At 30.1% G+C, this 20,601-nt stretch overlaps 1 protein-coding gene across 3 annotated transcripts in view; it reads right to left on the reverse strand.

Moving 5' to 3' along the window:
- Positions 1 to 20,414, reverse strand: part of LOC111625445 (synaptotagmin-16-like) — a 31,238-nt gene extending 10,824 nt beyond the window's left edge. For all 3 annotated transcript variants that reach the window (XM_023368590.1, XM_023368592.1, XM_023368591.1), the window contains exons 1-2: positions 20,257 to 20,414; positions 6,123 to 6,290 (exon numbers count right to left, since the gene is read on the reverse strand). In XM_023368590.1, the coding sequence (XP_023224358.1) occupies positions 6,123 to 6,290; positions 20,257 to 20,275 (187 nt within the window). In that variant the 5' untranslated portion in view covers positions 20,276 to 20,414. The remainder of the gene's footprint in view (positions 1 to 6,122; positions 6,291 to 20,256) is intronic.
- Between the last annotated feature and the right edge of the window lie 187 nt (positions 20,415 to 20,601).

The raw sequence follows: 20,601 nt of genomic DNA on the forward strand, positions 1-20,601 counted from the left end.
GTTGTTGTTTACATTGCCAATGTAGTTGCTTGTATGCCTTTTATAATGTTCCATTGGTGTTCTTTTAAGCATGTATATAATAATGATTGTTATTCCTACATACTCATTCATGGTGTCAAATCTGTCATCTTGTAACAGGATCTTATATACCCCTGGGATTCTGGAGGAGGTCTTTGTATTTTTTCATTCAACAACAATATTGAATTCTATTGGTAAATGTTTGGGAACAGATTTGACACCACAAGTGAGTATGTAGGAGCTATAACTAAGTTGTAATATGTATGCATAAAAGAACATCAATGGATCGTCATAAAAGGCACACAATTTTAAGTTTTTAACTACACATCTGAATATGATTTGATTTAACATTCACAGAATAAAAGGTATTGGGTGATTTTTGTGTCCCAATGTTTTGCTTGCTGTCATGCAAGCAAAATCAATAATTGATACTGTTACATTAATGTATTTACATTTTATCAAAATATAAGAAACTTGTACAATAATCTAGTGTGTTTTGTTTCTGATTAACATTATTGTCATTACCATTCATTAATTTTCATTATCTAGTATAATATGACTTTTAACCCTAATCATTTGATTTCAATCAAGAGAAAATTAATTTGATAACCTTTTCCAATTTTTTATTCTCAATTCTGCTATTGGGTATAATTATCAACTTGATCTTTTTTTGTCAACTACTGACTGTCAAACCAGGAATATTATAAAAAAGGAATATATTTATCTGTACTAAAAAAAGGCTATAATATTTTTATCTTTGTTTTTTATTTTAAAGTAGCAGTTCTTACTACAGTCGATTCCGTTTAATTGGGACACGTTGGGACTAATCTATTTTGCCCCAATTAAGCAGCTGTCTTGATTAAACAAACTAATAATAATTTCTAAAATAAAATATGTAATGCGTAAATATATAAATAAATAAGTAAAAAAATTATAATTGCCTTTATTAAAACAAAATACAGAAAATATTTGTACTATAAATTGTGCAGAAAAATAACACTTACTTTTCATGATAAATTTTACAATTTTAAATTTTAATTTTGCAAAAATGCATCAAGTGTAGTCTGTTTTTTACTTCTGAAATTTTGCAGTTCTACAAAATCAGCACAGATGTGGGGCTTTCTTTATTATCTTCTTGCATAAAATAACGCTGTAACCAACTATAAATTTTTTTTTGCCTCATGATTTGTCACAAGCACAGGTGTGTCATCATCCTCGTCATTGCTTTCTTCGTCAAATTTTTTACACTTGGATTTGATGATGTCAACAATTGCATCCTCAAAGTTTTCATTTTTGTAGTAACATGGTAAATTGTCATCTATTGTTGAAAATTCTTCATTATTGATGATAGGAACTTGCAGTATGCCTTCATTTTCTTCACTGCTCAAAATTTCAGAAACATCCAAAGGTTTTAAGCAGCAAGCAGCAAAGCAGTTTTGTATTGTGCTGCTTTTTATAGCTTGCCAACTGTCAGCTACAAACTGTACAGTTTGCAAAATAGAAATTTTTGCACTGATTTCTCTGTCTGTTGATGAACTTGTCATTAGGAGCCATAGATTCCAGTATGTAATTTACCAATTTTCCTCAATACAATGTCTTTACATTTTTTATTACTCCCATGTCCATTGATTGCACTAAGTAGGTTGTATTAGGAGGAAGAAATTCCAGCCATATATTTTTGAGATTATCTAAATGAGGATGTGCAGCACAATTATTGAGAAGCAACAAAATTTTCCTAAGCTTACATTGTAACTCTATGTCCCAACTCGTAAACCACTTCCGAAAAATTTCACACATCATCCACGCATTACTGTTGGCATGGTACTCTACTGGTAAACTCTCTATTCTTATCTCCTTAAAGTATCGAGGCTTAGCACTTTTTTCTACAATTAGTAGTTTTCATTCGTCAGTACGTCATATTTGCACAACATAACACAGTAATGTGATCCATTGCTCACTTATACTCTGACAGTGGAATGTGCTTATAACACAGGGAGCCATTCGGCATAGCACAATAACAGAGGCTGGTTTTGTCAGCATTGTAAATATCATCTGAACAAAAATTCTCTAAAAAGTAGGGATTTTAGTTTTTTGCCACTGTTCAGAACTTACGTCATCTGCACTGCCCTTTTTTCCATGTGCTTTTTTGTATTTGATATTGTGTCTCACTTTCCACTGAGACAACCAACCATCAGTTGCTTTAAAATCATTGTGGTTTAGCTTTTTAGCAACCTCCTCTGACTTCACCTTCAACACTGAACCGATGATATTTATGCCTCATCCACTAACCATAGAAAACTATTAATCTAATGCTTCTTCAACTTCTGGATTCTTTCCATCACATTTTCTTTTGGATGTTCCTGGAATTTCTTTTTGTAATGCCCTCTCTTTATGTAGTTGATTTTCTTGTTTTAGGAGACGCACAATGGTAGAATTTGGTAAACCAGTTATATCAGCAAATCTATGATAGCTTGTATTCAATGGCTAACTTTTAATTTTATCCAACAAGGCAATTTTACTTGAAAGTGTAAAATCATTTCTTGGCATCTTGGCAAAGATTTAAGAATTTTAAATAAAATCAACACTAAAACACTTCCAAGGAAACTAACTTTCTTCCAACTTAGTTGAGAAACACTCAAAAAATTGTCTGGGGTTCTCATCCCTACACTTTTAAAGGGATTGTCCAACCCAACAGTGATCCAATCTGAAGCAGGGTCAATCGCTCAAATTCAGGTCTGCCTCAGACAATATCGTGGTGTGATACATCCCACTATACTAACTCCCCTCCAGAAAAATTGAACTGCTCGAGCAAAAGACAAAATCGCTTTGTCTCTGCTAACTGTTAGGCCTAAACGACATTACTGTACTGTACATACTATTGACATACAATATTTTTGGAAGATCCCTAAAATATATCAAAAATTTAATAAAAAGTAAAATACATCTGGATATGAGTCCAATTTTGCTTGCCATGTCCAATCACCAGAAACAACTATTTCCACTGCAGAGACAATCTTTCTTTAGAGGCTATGCCTCTGCACAAATATGCAAAACAGTTTAAAATGTCCACAGGTGACAATCCCAACACAATTAAAAATATAATATTTCTTTGTAGAAAAGGGCTGGCAGAATTTCAATTTAATAAAAAGTAAAATACATCTGGATTAGGGTTTGCGTCCCGGGACGTCTTGTGTCTTGAAGTCCCGGGACTTTTTCTAAATTTAATTGTCTCGGGTCCCGGGACATTCGGGTCAAGACTCGAGACACTTTTATCGAAACTGTATTTTTGAAATTTTATTTTCAAAAGGTTAGCCGAGCGACGCTTCCTTTGTTCTCCCTCCTGTTTACAAATAAACAACGGAGGTGGGGGTAATTTACAAGGCTGTGTGACTTTTAACCTTACTCTGTTAAATGTTTGTTAAAATATTTGCACACTGGCCACCACAGCTCACAGTCGCAAAATACGGATTTTTTTTACTTCGAATTTGAATAAAACTGCACTTATTGCTTTTGCGGAAGATCTGCATTACAGACTTTTTGAAAATATCCCTCGTATCCAAACGCCAGATTTGGAAATAATGGACGCCGAATCCAGTACCAGTAGCTCTACAATACACAACGAACCAAATGAGTTGTTTCAAAGTCAAATGGACTTTGAAACAACTCGTCAAACAGGCAATCAAAAAATCGAAGAAAATGTATCCGAAATTTTTGCAAAAAGATCAAGAGCAGCATTAAAAGAGGAGTTCCAGTTATTTGAAGAAACCGGAAAACATACTGAAAGTTTGAAACTACTTTATAAAGATTTAAACACAATAAAACCGACATCTGTTGAAAACGAGAGTGTGTTCTCCTTGTCCGGAGGCATTATTACAAAAATCAGAAACAGATTGTCGGACAAACTGTAAATGCTCTGATGTTTTTAAAGGCCTATTTTATTAAACCAGAAAAAACATCTAATTGCTAGTTCATTATATTATTTATATGACTAATGAATAGAAACTAGGTGATGATTATTAATTAATGATTAGTATGATTGCTAAGTTGGTTTTATAATTTTAAGATTTCACTGCCAAAAATGAATCTATGATTATAAGAATTAAACATACAAACTGTTTAGATTTTAACGTTATAAATGTTAGGATTTGATTTTATGTTCAATAAATGTTGATTTTTACTAAAATTGCTTTTTTATTGATACATCTCGACAAAAATGAACTCGATTCTAATTTTATTCTGAGAAGTCTCGAAGTCCCGGGATATCCCGGGATTTTGATCGTGGGTTGTCTCGTGTCCCGGGACTTTGAGAATGTCGAGACTTCCCAAACCCTAATCTGGATATGAGTCTAATTAGACTCGTATCCAGATGTATTTTACTTTTTTATTAAATTGTAATTCTGCCAGCCCTTTTCTACAAAAAAATATCAAAAATTGCTAAATTCATTTTCTTTTACTGTCCCAATTAAGTGTTTAAATCATGTATTAGTTTATTAGTTTGGTTTCTGTTCTTTGAAATTTGTCCCAATTAAACAGCTGCTCTGATTAACTGGTGGCCCAATTAAACGGAATCGACTGTATGTACTGATAAGTTTTCAAAAGTTCTGATCTGATATGGAGTCATTTTGTCATGTTCTCTTTTAAATTTATTGAACAATAATATTCCAATGTTTTACATTTCTTTCTGCTTACTTATAAAGTTAGCACTTGCCATCCTTCAACAAGCATTAAATAATGCTGATTTTGTATTTAAATTTGGAAAGATGCTATTATATATTAGTCTCTGCAATACTGAAAAAATACATATTATAATAATAATAATAATAAACTTAAAAAGTATTTACCTTAACTTTTTAGCAATTACCACTTTGTCTTTTAATTAAGATAAATTTTAAAAATTTTAAAAAATAAATTAAATAAATTAAAAATATTAATTGAATTATTAAAATGTGACATTTTGATAACATTTTGGATTTTATTACAAAATTATCTTAAATATCAAAAAACTCATTTTATCTTTATGATAATTATGAGAGAATTATGGTCTCATTGACTAACATTTTTGGAAAGTATGAGCTTACAATTATATTAAATATATGTACAGAATCACAATATATAAAATATAATAAAAATATCAGCATAGTGGCATACAAATATAATAAATACAACATATCACTAATTAAATCAATTCCACTTCTAACAGTTTTCATAATTTTTCTTTAAAATTTCATAGAAGAGATTTTAGTTTTTGCTTACAATAATTTAAGCCGATTAACTAATTATTAATTAAACTGAATTAAAATATAAAATCCAAAAGTTCCTAATTTCACATTGTTGTTAATTGTTATTAATTATCATATTCACTTGAATGTAAGACATACTTTTTACATATTTTAGTATATCTAAAAACAGGATACATCGTAGATTTTTATGTAATATATCAAAATTAGCAATCCCTAGTTCCAAGCATCTTATTTCTGTCACTGATTCCACTGTGTTCGTGTAATGATCGTAAATATTATATTGTCTATTAGACAATATTCATAATATTTACGATCATTACTCATATCAATCATATCAATATTTAAGAGCAGAAGAGATCAATCTTGTTATCTATTATAATAATATTGTAAGTACTTTGATGAAAATCCCAGAAAAAGTTGATCTACACTCTTTCAGGAAACATTGCATTTCTGATGCTTCAAATGATACTGAGGATAGTTGTATGTGGGAAGATGTAAGCATTGAATCCAGTTTTAATTCAGAAGAAGCTAACATGGAAAGTGAAGAAGTTTCTGACTTTACAGAAACTTCTATACAGAAATTACAGAACACAGTGATAGATAACATACTTTACTGTAAAATAAATAAATACTGAACAAATTTATACTAATAGAATCAGTTCTGTTTGAATAAATGTGTCTCATGTTATTTATTTTTATAAAAAAAATCCATGGATGAGCATGTAGAAATTAAAGTGTGTCTTAGATTTGATGTCATCTTATATTTAAATAAATAGAATAATTCAATATAAAATTTGATTGTTCCTATAAAATGCCACCTCATAAAAAATATTTTTCTCAATAGATACTTCAAAATTAACTTACCTAAATCTTTAGTTGCTGGTTCTCTTTGGTTAGAAAGAGGCTTGTCACAACATGGAAAACCACCAATTGTGGTAAAACAAAACTTCTTATTTAAATATAAATAAAATACCACAAGCAGCACTAAAAATGCTCCAACTATACCTAAAAAGGCTGAAGCCTCTGCTGGTACTGTAAAATTAAAAGATAAAAATTACTGTTAGATTCAGTAAAAGATTTAGCATATAAATTTTTAATTTAAAAGTATTCAGTAACTATAAAAATACCAACTAGAGATGAAATGAATAGTAGCTTTCGACTGAATATTCTGATGTATGTCAACCAATGAAATATCTGTTCTTTCAGTTTTTAAATCATTACGTAATAAAAACTAAAAAAATTAAATCTTGCCTTTGAGGTCTGTTGTATTTTGGCAGCCCACAAGTAGTGTATTTAGTGAATGTACAGTATGTTCAGCAAAGCTGGAAGTATTTATGATGACCAACAAATTTGCTTACAATGTCACTATTTTGTAAGAGTATGGGTCACTATTTTGTAATAGTGACCCATACTCTTACAAAATACTCTTAAAAAATAAATTAAATAAATTAAAAATACTAATTGAATTATTAAAATGTGACATTTTGATAACATTTTGGATTTTATTACAAAATTATCATAAATATCAAAAAACTCATTTTATCTTTATGATAATTATGAGAGAATTATGGTCTCATTCACTAACATTTTTGGAAAGTATGAGCTTACAATTATATTAAATATAATTGTATGAGAAGAATTTTGTAAGAGTATGGGTCACTATTTTAACATTTTGGATTTTATTACAAAATTATCTTAAATATCAAAAAACTCATTTTATCTTTATGATAATTATGAGAGAATTATGGTCTCATTGACTAACATTTTTGGAAAGTATGAGCTTACAATTATATTAAATATAATTGTATGAGAAGAATTTTGTAAGAGTATGGGTCACTATTTTGTAATAGTGATCCATACTCTTACAAAATAGCAGCATTCAGGACGTTGGTAGAAAGGGCCTATACTCACTCTTCCACAAATAACGATCTACAACAAGAATTATCATATATTAGAAAAGTCTAATGATCATGGTTATGGCAACATAATAAACAAATTATGCAGTAAACACCTTCATATAAACACTATGACAGATGAAGAAAAGGCATTAGGAAGAGTTAATAAAGAACACTTGGATAAGATCCCAGTAACTTACAACCCACAACTAAAAACAATATATAATGAGATTGCAAAGAAAAAAGGAATTAGAATTACATACAGAAGAAACTCTTCCATATACAATTTATTGAGAAACGGAAAAGATGCCCATAACCTGAACAAGCTTCCAGGAATATATACCATTCCGTTAATAGATGACAGGTGGCAGAGGCAATTGATTTACACAGGATCCACCAAATGTCCATTACCCACTATAGTAAAAGAAACATAAATCAGATATCAACAAATGTTTGATGGCATTATCTATATATGCAACAAACCCGAACATAATCCCGATTTTTAACAAGGAACGAGTTATCCACACCACCCGTCATCAGGAACACCTAAGAACTTTGGAAGCGATGGAGATATTCAAAGCAGATCACAAATTAACCTGCATCAATTTTAAAGAAGAAATGAATCTCTCAACAGCTTGGAAATATTTATTGGATGACAAATTGTAATTTGTTATATGATACACGTGACTTTTATAGGATGCACACATCATATTCCCAATGGTAAAAAATTATTTTTTGAAACGGCACATGATTGCCTTCCATATTTGAACATCAAGAAGTAAAGCACATTCTTATTTAAAAACATTCAATTATAAGAATCCAGTTACAGCGAATTTGGCCTAAAGAAGAGCCCAGGAAGGGCATCAAAAGCATTTGCCAACCTATGTTTGGATTTTTCATGCTGGATAGAGTGTACATTGTTTTGTCTTATATGACCCAGTGTGGGGGAAACTTTAGTTAGCCAATTATTTCCAACAGCATTACCATCATGATCATCTGGCTTCTAATTTTTCATTATGTGAATATCTGAAGAGCCTTGTTTATCAGTGCAATTTCAATAAATGTTCCTAACTGAAATATTGTAAAAAATAATTTTTCTACATGTGAGACAATTGCACTCAAATCACTTATGTTTTGCATCCAATGCATTGTTCATTGAATACATGCTTTACAACAGGAAGATGGAGAGCACATGAACTAGAACTATTAGTCTGATTTATTAGTTACGTAAACATTTCCTTGTGTGCAATTTGTCATGTAAAATTACAATGTGTAACAGTGTAACCTACAGTGAGTTACAACTCACAGAATATGTAATCACCACACTAAATTGCAATAAAATAAATGCACTTTGTATCTCAACTTCTCTGTATTCCCTGAATTTCTTTGACAACCTATCAAATATGCAAATTGCAATGGCATATTAGTATCAAATTTCGTCTTACCAGAAAATTTTTGAACTAAACTTTTTATTTGAGAAATCAAAATCCCATTGTCAGGAAAGTATGCAAATCAAATTTGACTGCATTTGATCCATTAGTTTTTCTACAGAGAGCTATAAACACCTCTGTTTAATTATAACCATCCTGTATTTCAATAGATGAGAACAAATATAAAATAATAAACTAAATTCAATGTTTGGTTTTTTGCTGATTAAATAATAACCAAATATAATAATTAATAAGAACGAGATTTTATTATACATTTTAATTTGCTGAAAAATTCAGTTATCTAGATCTAATTACATCATCAAATGTTATGGATAACTGACACCTTAATATATTTCCTTTTACTGGTTATTTATAAAATTTTTATCAGATGCTATCAATCAAATATTTCTTCTTTACTTCTATTAACTTATTGCATTCAAAACTAAAGAAAATCTATTTATATACTATTATAATAAAATTTTTTATAGGAAATTATATCAATATCAAGCTTAGAATTAATATTAAATGCAATTAATATAAATGAATTGTTAGCTCAAGCAATTTTTTATTAAGAACAAGGATAACTAAATCAAGGCAATTCAGCTTAAAATTTCAAAAAATTTCATGGGAAAAATTAATAAATTTGTATTCAGTGTGTCTGGATATCTGCTCTAGATCAAAACATCCAATCAAACACAGTCTCATACTAGCTTATACTCTGCACCACTACATCTTAAGTTAAAATATTTTATAAACTTAATTTTAAGTGAAATGAACTGAAACCATTTTATAATTACAATTTATACTTTTCATAATTTATTTGATATTAGCATTCAAACAAAACTACATTAATACCCCGAACTTACGTGATAGGTGGGACAGAGTGATAACCGCATAAGTCGAATTTGCATAAGTCGGGGTATAATTTCGCATATAAATACATACAAATAATTTTTAATTGGGGCCGGAGACTAAAGAAAACAATAATTTAGAAAAAAATGTTTAATAAAATCTTAGATAATACATATGTATAACAAATTAGGCCTATATTATTTTACAATTTTTCACATTTACTTGATTATTACGCCATAATTTTAACATTGTTTCCATCTCAGCGATAATACTGTGACGTTTACGAATGATGCTTGAATTTAAAGATTGAGCATTTTTCACAGCTTCGAGAATTTTTTCTTTGCCTTTTATAATTGTTCTGACCGACAATTCCGGTAGATCAAACTTCTTTGCCAATTCACAAATTTTCATTTTTGTATCGAAGTCTTTAATAATGGGTACGTTCGTAAAGTCAAACGAGTTAAACGCGTTAGTAACGAATCGTTCGAAAAGTCTAACGAAATAGGAATAACGATGACGTCATTCTCGTTTAACTCGTTCGACTTTACGAACATACCCAATGTTAACTTTACATTCCAAAGATAAAGTTTTTCTTTTCTTGTTTGATGCAGAAGAATTAGTTCTACTTCGTTTGGATGACATAGTAGAGTCTCTCGAGTCTCCATATATATAACAAACACAGAAATAAATAACAAAATAAATTGTAGCTATATGTTGATTCCACGCGACATGTCCGAACATGTAAGCCAAACAATAGTGTGGGGGGGAGTAATCAAGAGTTGCGTGGTGCTGAAACAAAAGACAAATCGACGAGATTTGAATATCGCGTAACTCCGGGTTCGCGTAAGTCGGGGTAGCGTAAGTCAAGGTATTACTGTATTTTAAAAATCTATAATTATAACTATTTATTTATAATTCCATTTTAAAAGCTCATCAAAAATGATATTATACATCTCAAATAAATATAGATTTTTAAAAAATGTATGTTTATAATTTTATATTTGGTTCTGTAATAATTAGATCTATCTTTGCTCAGAAAAATTTTAATTGAAAATTTCAAAATTTTCATCAGTCAAATGAGACCTGAATCTATTGTTAAATGAATTTTATTTAAATGGTAAACTAATTATGAAAACAAATATCCTCTGACTTTAAGAAAGTAATAAAAAACTCCCTTTGAACATCCATCAATGAGATACTTTTTCATTAAAAAATTTTTCTATAATAATGTTGAACACTCAAATAATTCTATTGCCTACATATTCTCTGATAACTATAGAAATAAGAAAGACTATTAAGATATCTGGCATCACTATGTTTCAGAATAACAGTGTATTGATTATCTTACTTTATCATTTATATTAGATAATACTACTATTATTGAAATATATATCTTTAAAATCAACAGCAATACTCCAGACAGATTGTGCTAATGCAAAAATTCTGAAGTATAATTCCAACATAATTGTTACTCTGCTTTCTTTCATAATTAATAAATCATTCAAAACAGGAATCTTCCCTGACAACAGATCTCACAATCTTGTTCTTCTTATATTTAAGAAAAAAAGTCTGAAACAGATATTAATAATTATTGTCCTATAATAATCATCACTTTCTTTGCAAAAATAATGGAAATAGTACTTTATTTGTACCAGATTCAATAATTTTGTAAATAAATTGTATCTATCTTAATGATTATGGTTTAAAAATATGTATTTCTCCTATAGATGCTTTAATTTACTATAAACATAAAATTATTTCATACTTATATAATTATTACATATTAATAGTATCATGAGTAATTATAGATTTATCAAAGTGTTTGACAATGTTGATCTTGATAAAATAAACTTTAAGCATCTGATTTCTGTGAACTCTGTTATTGTAGTTACTATCATATTTGAAAAACCTAAAATTTTATGTAAAAATAAATTTAAAGCAATCCAACAAACTCCACAACAATTTTGAACTTCTCTTATTTAATACATATGTTAATCTTTTATTCACATTTCTAGAAGACAATAAAATTATGTATGCTGTTGATTAGTTATCACATGTGCTGCCAAAGAGAGCAAATTACTTAAAAATAAAATAAATAATTTATTAAATATCTTATCTAAACCTATATAAAAAGCTAATAATTTATGAATCAATTTATTATATTATCATCATCATTAAAATATTAATGAAATATTACTATTAATATTGATTAATAATAAATGTAATTATCTTCTATACATATAAATAAAAATAGCCCAGTTATACTAAATAACTTTCAAATGTGAATAGATAAAACAAACATTAATACATCAAGAACTACACATCTTGATATTGTAATAGATGATAAACTCAGATAAAACTATCATGTTGAGCTACTTCATTATCATTGGTTAAATTCATACATATTATAAAATGCTTATCTCCTTTCTTAAACAAGAGTTTAATGAAACAACTTCACACAACTTGCATGAAATCAAAAATAATGTTTGGAATGCTTATTTGAGACAGTACTCTATAATATCATAGATTTTCTTCAAATTATTATAAACAAGTTTATCTGACTGCTATGTAACTCCATGTATTTTGAATCAGTACCTAACCTATTATCTAAAAATAAAAACAGCTAAATTATGATATACCATATTAAACAATTGTTAATCTTTATACACATATAAGCAATACAGTACAGTGATACCCTGGTTAATGAACGTAATCCATTCCACGAGTCTGTTCGTTAACCGAAGCAATTTTTCCCATAGAAATTAATGCAAATACAATTAATCCGTTCTAGCCATCAGTATTTTTGTAATTTTATTTGTAAAATGGGTTTTCTTTAATGAAAATATAGGAAAACGTGCTCATAAACAGTCTATCTAGGTTAAATTTTCGGAAAAGGGGAAAGATTTGACGGGTATAAAAACATCACATACGATCATTAAAGTTTTAAAATGACAGATAGCAGAAACAATAGGCTAATTATGAGCAAAAGGCTTATAGGTTTATCAACAATCTCTGATCAGAGTCGACAAACAGGTATCAAATAAATGCCTCGGAACAAACCTTTCTCGTGACCTGATCTGGTTTCGGTTTTCACCTGGAGACAAAGAAGAAAACAATCGGGAAGCGAGGAATGGGACGCAGGACTAATCGTAAGGTGAGATTCAAGAAAAAAATACTATAAAAACCCTGAATCTCAAGGTCAAAATGCAGTTTTCCTAAAAATTCTATGGCGATTAATCTATGTTGTCTTCATCTGGGTTAAGCCTGAAGTCGTGCCTGCTAAAATTTGTGTTGTGTCTCGCGGACCGCTCCAGTCGTTGCAGCTCTGTCACCTACCATCGCTTCTGTGACCAAGCGAATCCATCTCGTCCGCTCTGGGGCTATGACTGATCAGCTTGCACTATCGTAGTACCAGCGATACCACTCCTCAGTGCCGAGAGAAAATACTGTAGATAAGCCATTTCCAACTACCTCAAATATGCAAGCATCTTCCCGTTCTAATAAACGATTTTCACTGTAAAATACTTGTCATCTTTGTCTCCTCCGCCATCACCGACACACGATTAACTGATTTTCCCTAAAAGTCGGCAAGCTTACAAATTTGACACAAAAAGCCGTTAAGTTCATTATCCGAGACAAAATCTTTGCAAAATAAAAGTTCGTTAACCAATTTGGTCGTTAACCAGGACATTCGTTAACCAGGGTTCCACTGTATATGAAAATTATCTATCCAGTCTACTTAAACAACACCAACAAATAACTGAAATAACTGAATATTTGATGTAAAAAAAAAAAAGCTTAATTGCCTACAACTGACAAGCATTCAATTGAAATGAAATCACCGAGTTTCAAGAAATTATACAATTGAACAATGATGATATCAAAGAAATAAGCAATTTCTCAAAAAAAAAAACAATAAATGGCTTATACACAGCAAACATAGGCTTACTAACATTTAATTAACTTCATAATACCATGCTTTACATTTGTTGTTTGTTTTCTTTTTTTTATGAACTATTTTCCTTTTATTTGTAAATCTTTGTAAACATCTGAAAAAGTTCATATAAACGTGTTGCTTATTTTCAAAAATAAATCATAATTTATGAGTTTGCAAAAATATTTTTTTTCAAAATTTTCATCACAACAATTAAAATTTAAGCATAATAAAATTTTTATTTTTCTTGAAATCATATGTAAAAATTTTATTTATAATTATTCCACTAAAATTTACATAACTAAAAATTTAAATTTGTATCAAATTCAATAATAGATCAATAAATATAATAATAATTTTAATAAATCAATCATCTAATCACTATAGAAATAAACATTAAGATACTTTACAGATATTTTAATTATTGGATGCAATTTTAAAAAATTTTAGACCTGTAAATTCCCACTATTGTCTGTCCATTTGTCTTTCCTGAATCTTGAGAACAGAGTTAGATGGATGAAAGACAAGACCAAATATGGAAAGATTAGAGGCAGGACACACTGATTAACTATATACAAACTTCCAATGCAAACCGGAAATCCCATTATTTCAATTTTAAAATTTTCTCCTGAAAGGAGTTAGATAGATGACCAGTATGACTCTTGCTAATGGAAAAGTATGATATAAAGGGGCAAGACACTACTAATTTTAGGTAGAGGTGAATATTTTAAATTTAAAAAATTATCAAAAATATGATTAAAAATTGCAGCTCAGTATTGTGACATTGTCACAATAAATAATTAATTGTATTAAATTTTTAGAATTAATTTCACTTCTAAAATTGTAAATATTGATACTGTGAACACACTTAAACCTTTATGTCTGGTAATGTTTAAAATTCGTGAAAAGAATGTTTTTGGCCTCACTCGAGGTCTGCTTCAGGTTAAATTGAGAAGGAATTCCAAACATAGAACACATTATATGAAACGATTTAAAATGTTAAATTTTAAAATAAAATTGGAACATAGTTATTAACTGTATTTATCGATTGCATGAATGTGCCATCTACATATTTATACATAGATGGCACATTCATGCAACCAATAAATACGGTTAATGAATTGTTCCATACAAGGCGTTCTAAGTTTGGAATTCCTTCTCAATTTAACCTGAAGCAGACCTTGAGTGAGGCCAAAAACGTTTATTTCACGAATTTTAAATGTTATCGGACATAAAGGTTTGTCGAGTGTGTTCATTGACACCAATTTAGTTAAAAGATATTGTTATTGATACTGTACTTATAATTAAAAAACTTATTTTTAATGTGGTATTTTTGAAGAAAAAATAAAAATAGTAAGAAACATATTATTGAGCAATTTTATGATTGATAACAGTATATATTTCTGCAATAGAATTATATAATATTTTAAAATATAAATCTATAAAAGTTGACAGACAGTCAATCAAAATCAGTTTTCAAATATATAGTTTAACTAATTTATTTTATAGTTTTCTAAGTAATAGAAATACATACATATATATATATGTATTTCTATTACTTAGAAAACTATAAAATAAATTAGTTAAACTATATATATATATTAAATGTAAAGCTATTTTTTACATTTAATCTAAGAAATAATTTTACTACAGTTTAGGATTAAGTAGCTTCACAATCAATATACTTTTTATATACATTCTTATTCACTTGTAAAAGAATCACCATATTTGAAAATTATTTTCCAATTTAATTCTCAGATTTTTCTGGTTCTTAAACCAACTGAATTTGTAAAATAATTTGGATAAATATAAGCAAGTCCAATATAATTTTATAACAGATTTCAGAAAATATTTAATGATGAACAATCATAATGCAATCCACAATTAGTGTCAACCTATTTAGCACCAAATATCAATATTGCCAGTTTTGGTGTCCTAATAGAAATGCTACACTTTAGAGATATTTCCCAACCGTAAGTCCATGAAAAAAATTTCACTATTCTGCAGAAAAATATTTAAAATACTGAGTGCTGGCACAATTGATTATGGGTGGCATTTAAATAGCATTTATGCAATTTTTTTAATAAAATTTTTATTTGAAACCAGAAGCTACAGTCTTAGAATAAGGCAAAACTACCTATTTATATATATACTATATGTTAAGGCAAAAATTTATTTCCATTTTTCATTAAGGTACTTGTATATGAACTACATTTATGTTTTACACTTCATTTTGATATTTATTTGATGTAGATGAGCCTTATTGCATCAATTTTATGGTTTATCTTCATTTACAGTAATTAGAAGTAAAAAATGCACTCAATTTTGCTCTGGCCATAGTGGCTATGGTCCCATTCTGGCTATTAAACTTATCCCTGTCCAGTATAAAAATGCTTCTGAAAACTTCTTGAGTTTTCAGAAGCAGTTTTATACTGGACAACTTTGAGTTTTAATCATTCCAAATTATTTTTTAATTTTCATTAATTTCTGAATTTTTTAAGTTTATTATTAATGGAAAGACTAATAAAAGACTTACTATGACACCTTGTAAACATGCAGCCCAAGTTTATTAATTCCAAACATTTTCTGTCATGTTAAATGACCAAAAATGTTTGGAATTAATAAACTTGGGCTATATGTTCACAAGGTGTCATAGTAAGTCTTTTAGTATTGAATAATATGCAATCTTGAACGAATGGAAAGACTACTGTAAATGAAATTTTGATCAAGACTGAGTTCTTTCTTTTGAATAAAATAGCAGCTAAGTGAAGAATTATTACATGTAAACAAAAAACAAAACATAAAACTATGTTCATTTAAATTTCATTGACTTTGGTAATCATTTCTGCATGCAAATTAACTGTGGAACTATTTAACATGGTTATTCAAATCTTTTCAAAGAAACAAGAGTCACCCAGAAAGGAGACATACAACACTTAATATTAGTCTTTGTTAGAATTAACTAGGGGCAGTATCATATCTATGTATCTATCTATACAGAATATGAGAGTGAAATTCATAATGTAATATTTCCAATTCATTAAAGTACTAATGTTGTATACCAAGAAATTTTGTCTTATACAGTAGTATCTTGTTATATTGCTCATTTGAATATATCATTTTTTTTTGGTCTCCCAAATTTAAAGCAGTTTAGCCGATAATGGATAAATAAATTAGATCATCTAATATATCACTCACTTGGTTTGTTTCCCTACATGCATGACATGACAAGGAGCTACTATATTAATAAATTTTACATCTTTATTTTTTCCCTCTATTTATTTGTAACTTAACAACAATTGTTTTACAGTAAATATTTTGCCAGGTAGTGAAATATTATTGTACTTATGCAGTATGACATTAAGACCAAACTGCAACATACTCATTAAGGCAAACTACACTTATTACTGTAAAAATTAGTGCACCAAGAAAGAATTGTCATATCACTGCAAAACTTGGCATGCAGATAAGTCTCAAGCAGATATGGAAATGATTAGGGTTTTAGCCTGATGGCTTATTGAATAATGCCAGCACAGGGTATTAAAGTGTATCCCCCCTGGACTATAAAAGCATGCAAAAGCATCCTATCTGTAGTTTACCTGTTGCAAAGGGACACTGTATCACTAGAGATGCCTTTACATTGCAATCAAAGACCATATGAACAACTAATCAAATTTGAAAGAGAATTTGAAGGATAATCAGGTTGAGAGAAGCCAGATGGTCATCTCACTGACTAGCCTGCCACCTAGGCCAGGCATGGCTGGATCCAGCCCGTCTAATGAATTTATGCGGCCCACGATTAATCTTTCAATATTAGCTACTTAAATCTGAATATCTCGACAAAAAATTCTGACGCCTAAAAAAAAAAAATTTCAACAACTGACTGTGCATTTAGAGTTAACCCTCCATTACAAATGTCTTAAGCACAGCATTAATGTTGATAATGCATGATAATGTGAAAAATGTATCTGTAATCTCAATAAAAATAAAAACCTTTCATCTATCCAGCAAAATTCTTTAATAACTTAAAAACGTTTTCAAACGCATTAAGCGTTCATCCTCAGTTAATTCTATAAATTCGAAATATGAAATTCGAAAAATTACGCAACGGGAATTCCAATTAACGGTTATGTAAAAAAATAAAAATAAAAATGTAACGTGTTACAAACGAAAGTGCTATATATAAATTTTCGTGTACTTAATAAACAATAATGATAATAACAAATAAACAAATAAATAAAATATCTATCATCGATCATCCTAAGCCTGATTAAGCCTTTTATATAGATTATGCCAATTCGTCGCAAAAAGATTTCCAAGCGGACGAAAGCCCGTCGGCATCTCTATAGAAAATGATCTGTAATCTCTATGTAATATTTAGTCTCTATGGGGTGACACCACAATGAGATCTCATACCACCTCAAAATCTTCCTGGAGCAGCCTCTGGCTCGGCCCGTGAAAAAAGTTTTCTTTCCAATTCGGCCCAGGTTCTAAAACTGTTGGCCACCCGACCTTGGCCATTCTGACAATTGCCCCAAACAAACTGTGAGGAGTTGAGATCACTGGGCAAGAGGGGAGCTTAAACACACAATGTCCAGGCTCAAGTGCCCTCAGCAGACCACTACCTGGACCTCTGAGAAGCATACACAGCCAACTGTGTCATTATCTACCATCTGGACACAGATGGTGCCACCATTACAGGCCCCCATGTCTGTCCGTACCATTTCAAGGCACATAGGTGAGGAACATTTGGTATTGCAGCAGTCATTACATGTGCTACTATTAATAGCTGGCTAACATCACCTCCATTTGGAATGGTGTCACTCCCAATGGGGTTGGACCACAATGGAATGAATGGGTTGTCTACAGCAATGAATCCAGATTCAGTCTGGGCACTGACGACGACTGTGTTCATGTCTAGAGGCACAGTGGTAAATGCCTCAATCTGCCTACACTTTGGAGCAGCGCACCACCCCCACAGCTGGCGTGATAGTCTGGGGTGCCATCACATACAATAGCCAGTCATCTCTAGTAGTAATCCAAGGACCGTGACAACCCAGTGGTAGGTTAGTGACATCATGGTAGGGTTTCCAAGAGCCATTTTCCAACAGACCATACATAGCAAGGGTGTCACAGGACTGCCTCTACCTCATTGCCACACTTCCCAGCTTGCCCAGTCCCAATTTGTCACCAATCCAACATGTCTGGGATCACCTGGGATGCCAAGTTAGACAGTCTAGGAGTTTGGTCAAACTAGAGGACCACTTGCAACAACTGTGGACTGAGGTGTCACAGGACACCATACAACACCTGTATGCCTCCATGCCCACCCATATCATATTGTGTAGCACACTAGAGGTGTAAATACACTGCATGAAGATTCTAGTACTCTGTTGGACCACTAGAGATGGCCTAACAGAGTACTAAAACCTCCTTTTATTTGTAGTTTTTCCTGCAATAAATGACCCTTTTGCCTTCATTTTGTAATCACTTACTTATATCACTGTCACACTCACATATGTACTGTACAATTGTCTTTTGATTCTGACAACTTCTTCATGCACTAATTTTTATGACAATGAGTGTATTAATTAACATCAACCCTTACAATATACAGTATTTACATAATAAAAGTTAATCAGGATAAGATTTATCCTGAAAAGTTAACTGGATAAAACAAGAATATAGGTGAAGAATATACAATATTCATACAGCATATACAGCATTCATACATTCAATGCACCTTAAATCAAGTTGATACAATGTCATTCTTCCAGTTGTTAATTCCAGCAGAGGGTTAATTCTATATTACTACTAATCACTAAAGCATCATATATCACTAATCCTTTTAAAGAAATTTAACTCTTGTAGAGTGTCTTGAAACAGCTAATTCCAGTCAATATTCTAAAAATTAGGTTAACTCCATAATGTTCAAATGTTGAAATGAGAAAAGTTAACCAGGTTTACAAGATGAAAAGTTAACCAAAATCAAGCCTTTGATTCAAGTTAACTTATCATCTTGTAGACATAGTAAGTTGCCTAGTAAAGTAACATTAATACAGCTGGATGAACATGCAAATGATATAATCTGCTTTATTTGAAACCGATTATATCTTCAATTCGTTCATCCAGCCATATTAAAGCTGCTTTACTAGACAATGCACCCAGTATTACATGCTGGTTGATGCTATGGAAAAATTTCTTGTACAGATTAAGACTTCTGTTCTAAATATATATTAAGTTATCATTAATATTTATTCAATTATTTATGCACCATTACTATTTCTTTCATTCTGTAGTGATTATTGTACTTGTACTTTTCCTCCTATTACTGTAAACACTTCATCCAAAAACCATTTTGGTTCGGTAATTTGATCAGATATAATTTTGTACTTATAAAATTCATTACATCTAACACTACAAACTCGCTTTATCCGAACACCTGAAATCAACATTATACATACAAAAATATAATTTTAAATCTTAAAAGAAAAATACTTATAAATTTCGTCCAAAATCGATACATAAACTATTACGTAAATAACATTAACATTTTTTTTATTACAATTTTATTTATTTTCTATTTGTAAATCGTAATTTTGGATGAATTTTTATCACGCATCGATTACAATCTCGTGCGTTTTAACAGTATTTTAATAAATGATGTCTCCAGAAGGCTACGCATTTCTATCAGTATTTTATTTTACGTATTCATCCTTAAAAAAAATTTTATAAACTTGATGTCAATGTAAATAATATCAAACACTTAAAATATTACTGAAATAAATATTTGTATTCGTCCCCCATTCGGAGCGCAGAACTGCCAAACGATTTTCTGCAAGCAATTTGCAATATACTAAAAAGAAAATAAGCTTATAGCTACTGACCTGCAATCATTTTTAACATTGATGAATAAACAATCGATTTCTGGCAAATGCGAATTAACACAGAGTGCTAATTCTTTTGCCTTTTACTAAAATTTTCCTATATTTACGTTACAATCAACCATTTTTCCAGGTAAAGAACTGACGACTACGGCTTAGTATGTTATTCGAACACCAGAGGACGAAATAATCGCATCCGTAATATATACGGTTAAACCTGCGTAAAAATATTCGTTACCGGAATCTCTCCGGAATACCGGAATATATATACAATAAAACCTGAATAAAACGGAAACCCGTCAAGCCAGAAAAAATTTTTGATACCAAGAGATTATATATATATATTTA

Source organism: Centruroides sculpturatus, unplaced genomic scaffold (genome assembly GCF_000671375.1).
Source record: "Centruroides sculpturatus isolate CEXI.00-Female unplaced genomic scaffold, Cexi_2.0 scaffold379, whole genome shotgun sequence".
Taxonomy (NCBI): domain Eukaryota; kingdom Metazoa; phylum Arthropoda; class Arachnida; order Scorpiones; family Buthidae; genus Centruroides; species Centruroides sculpturatus.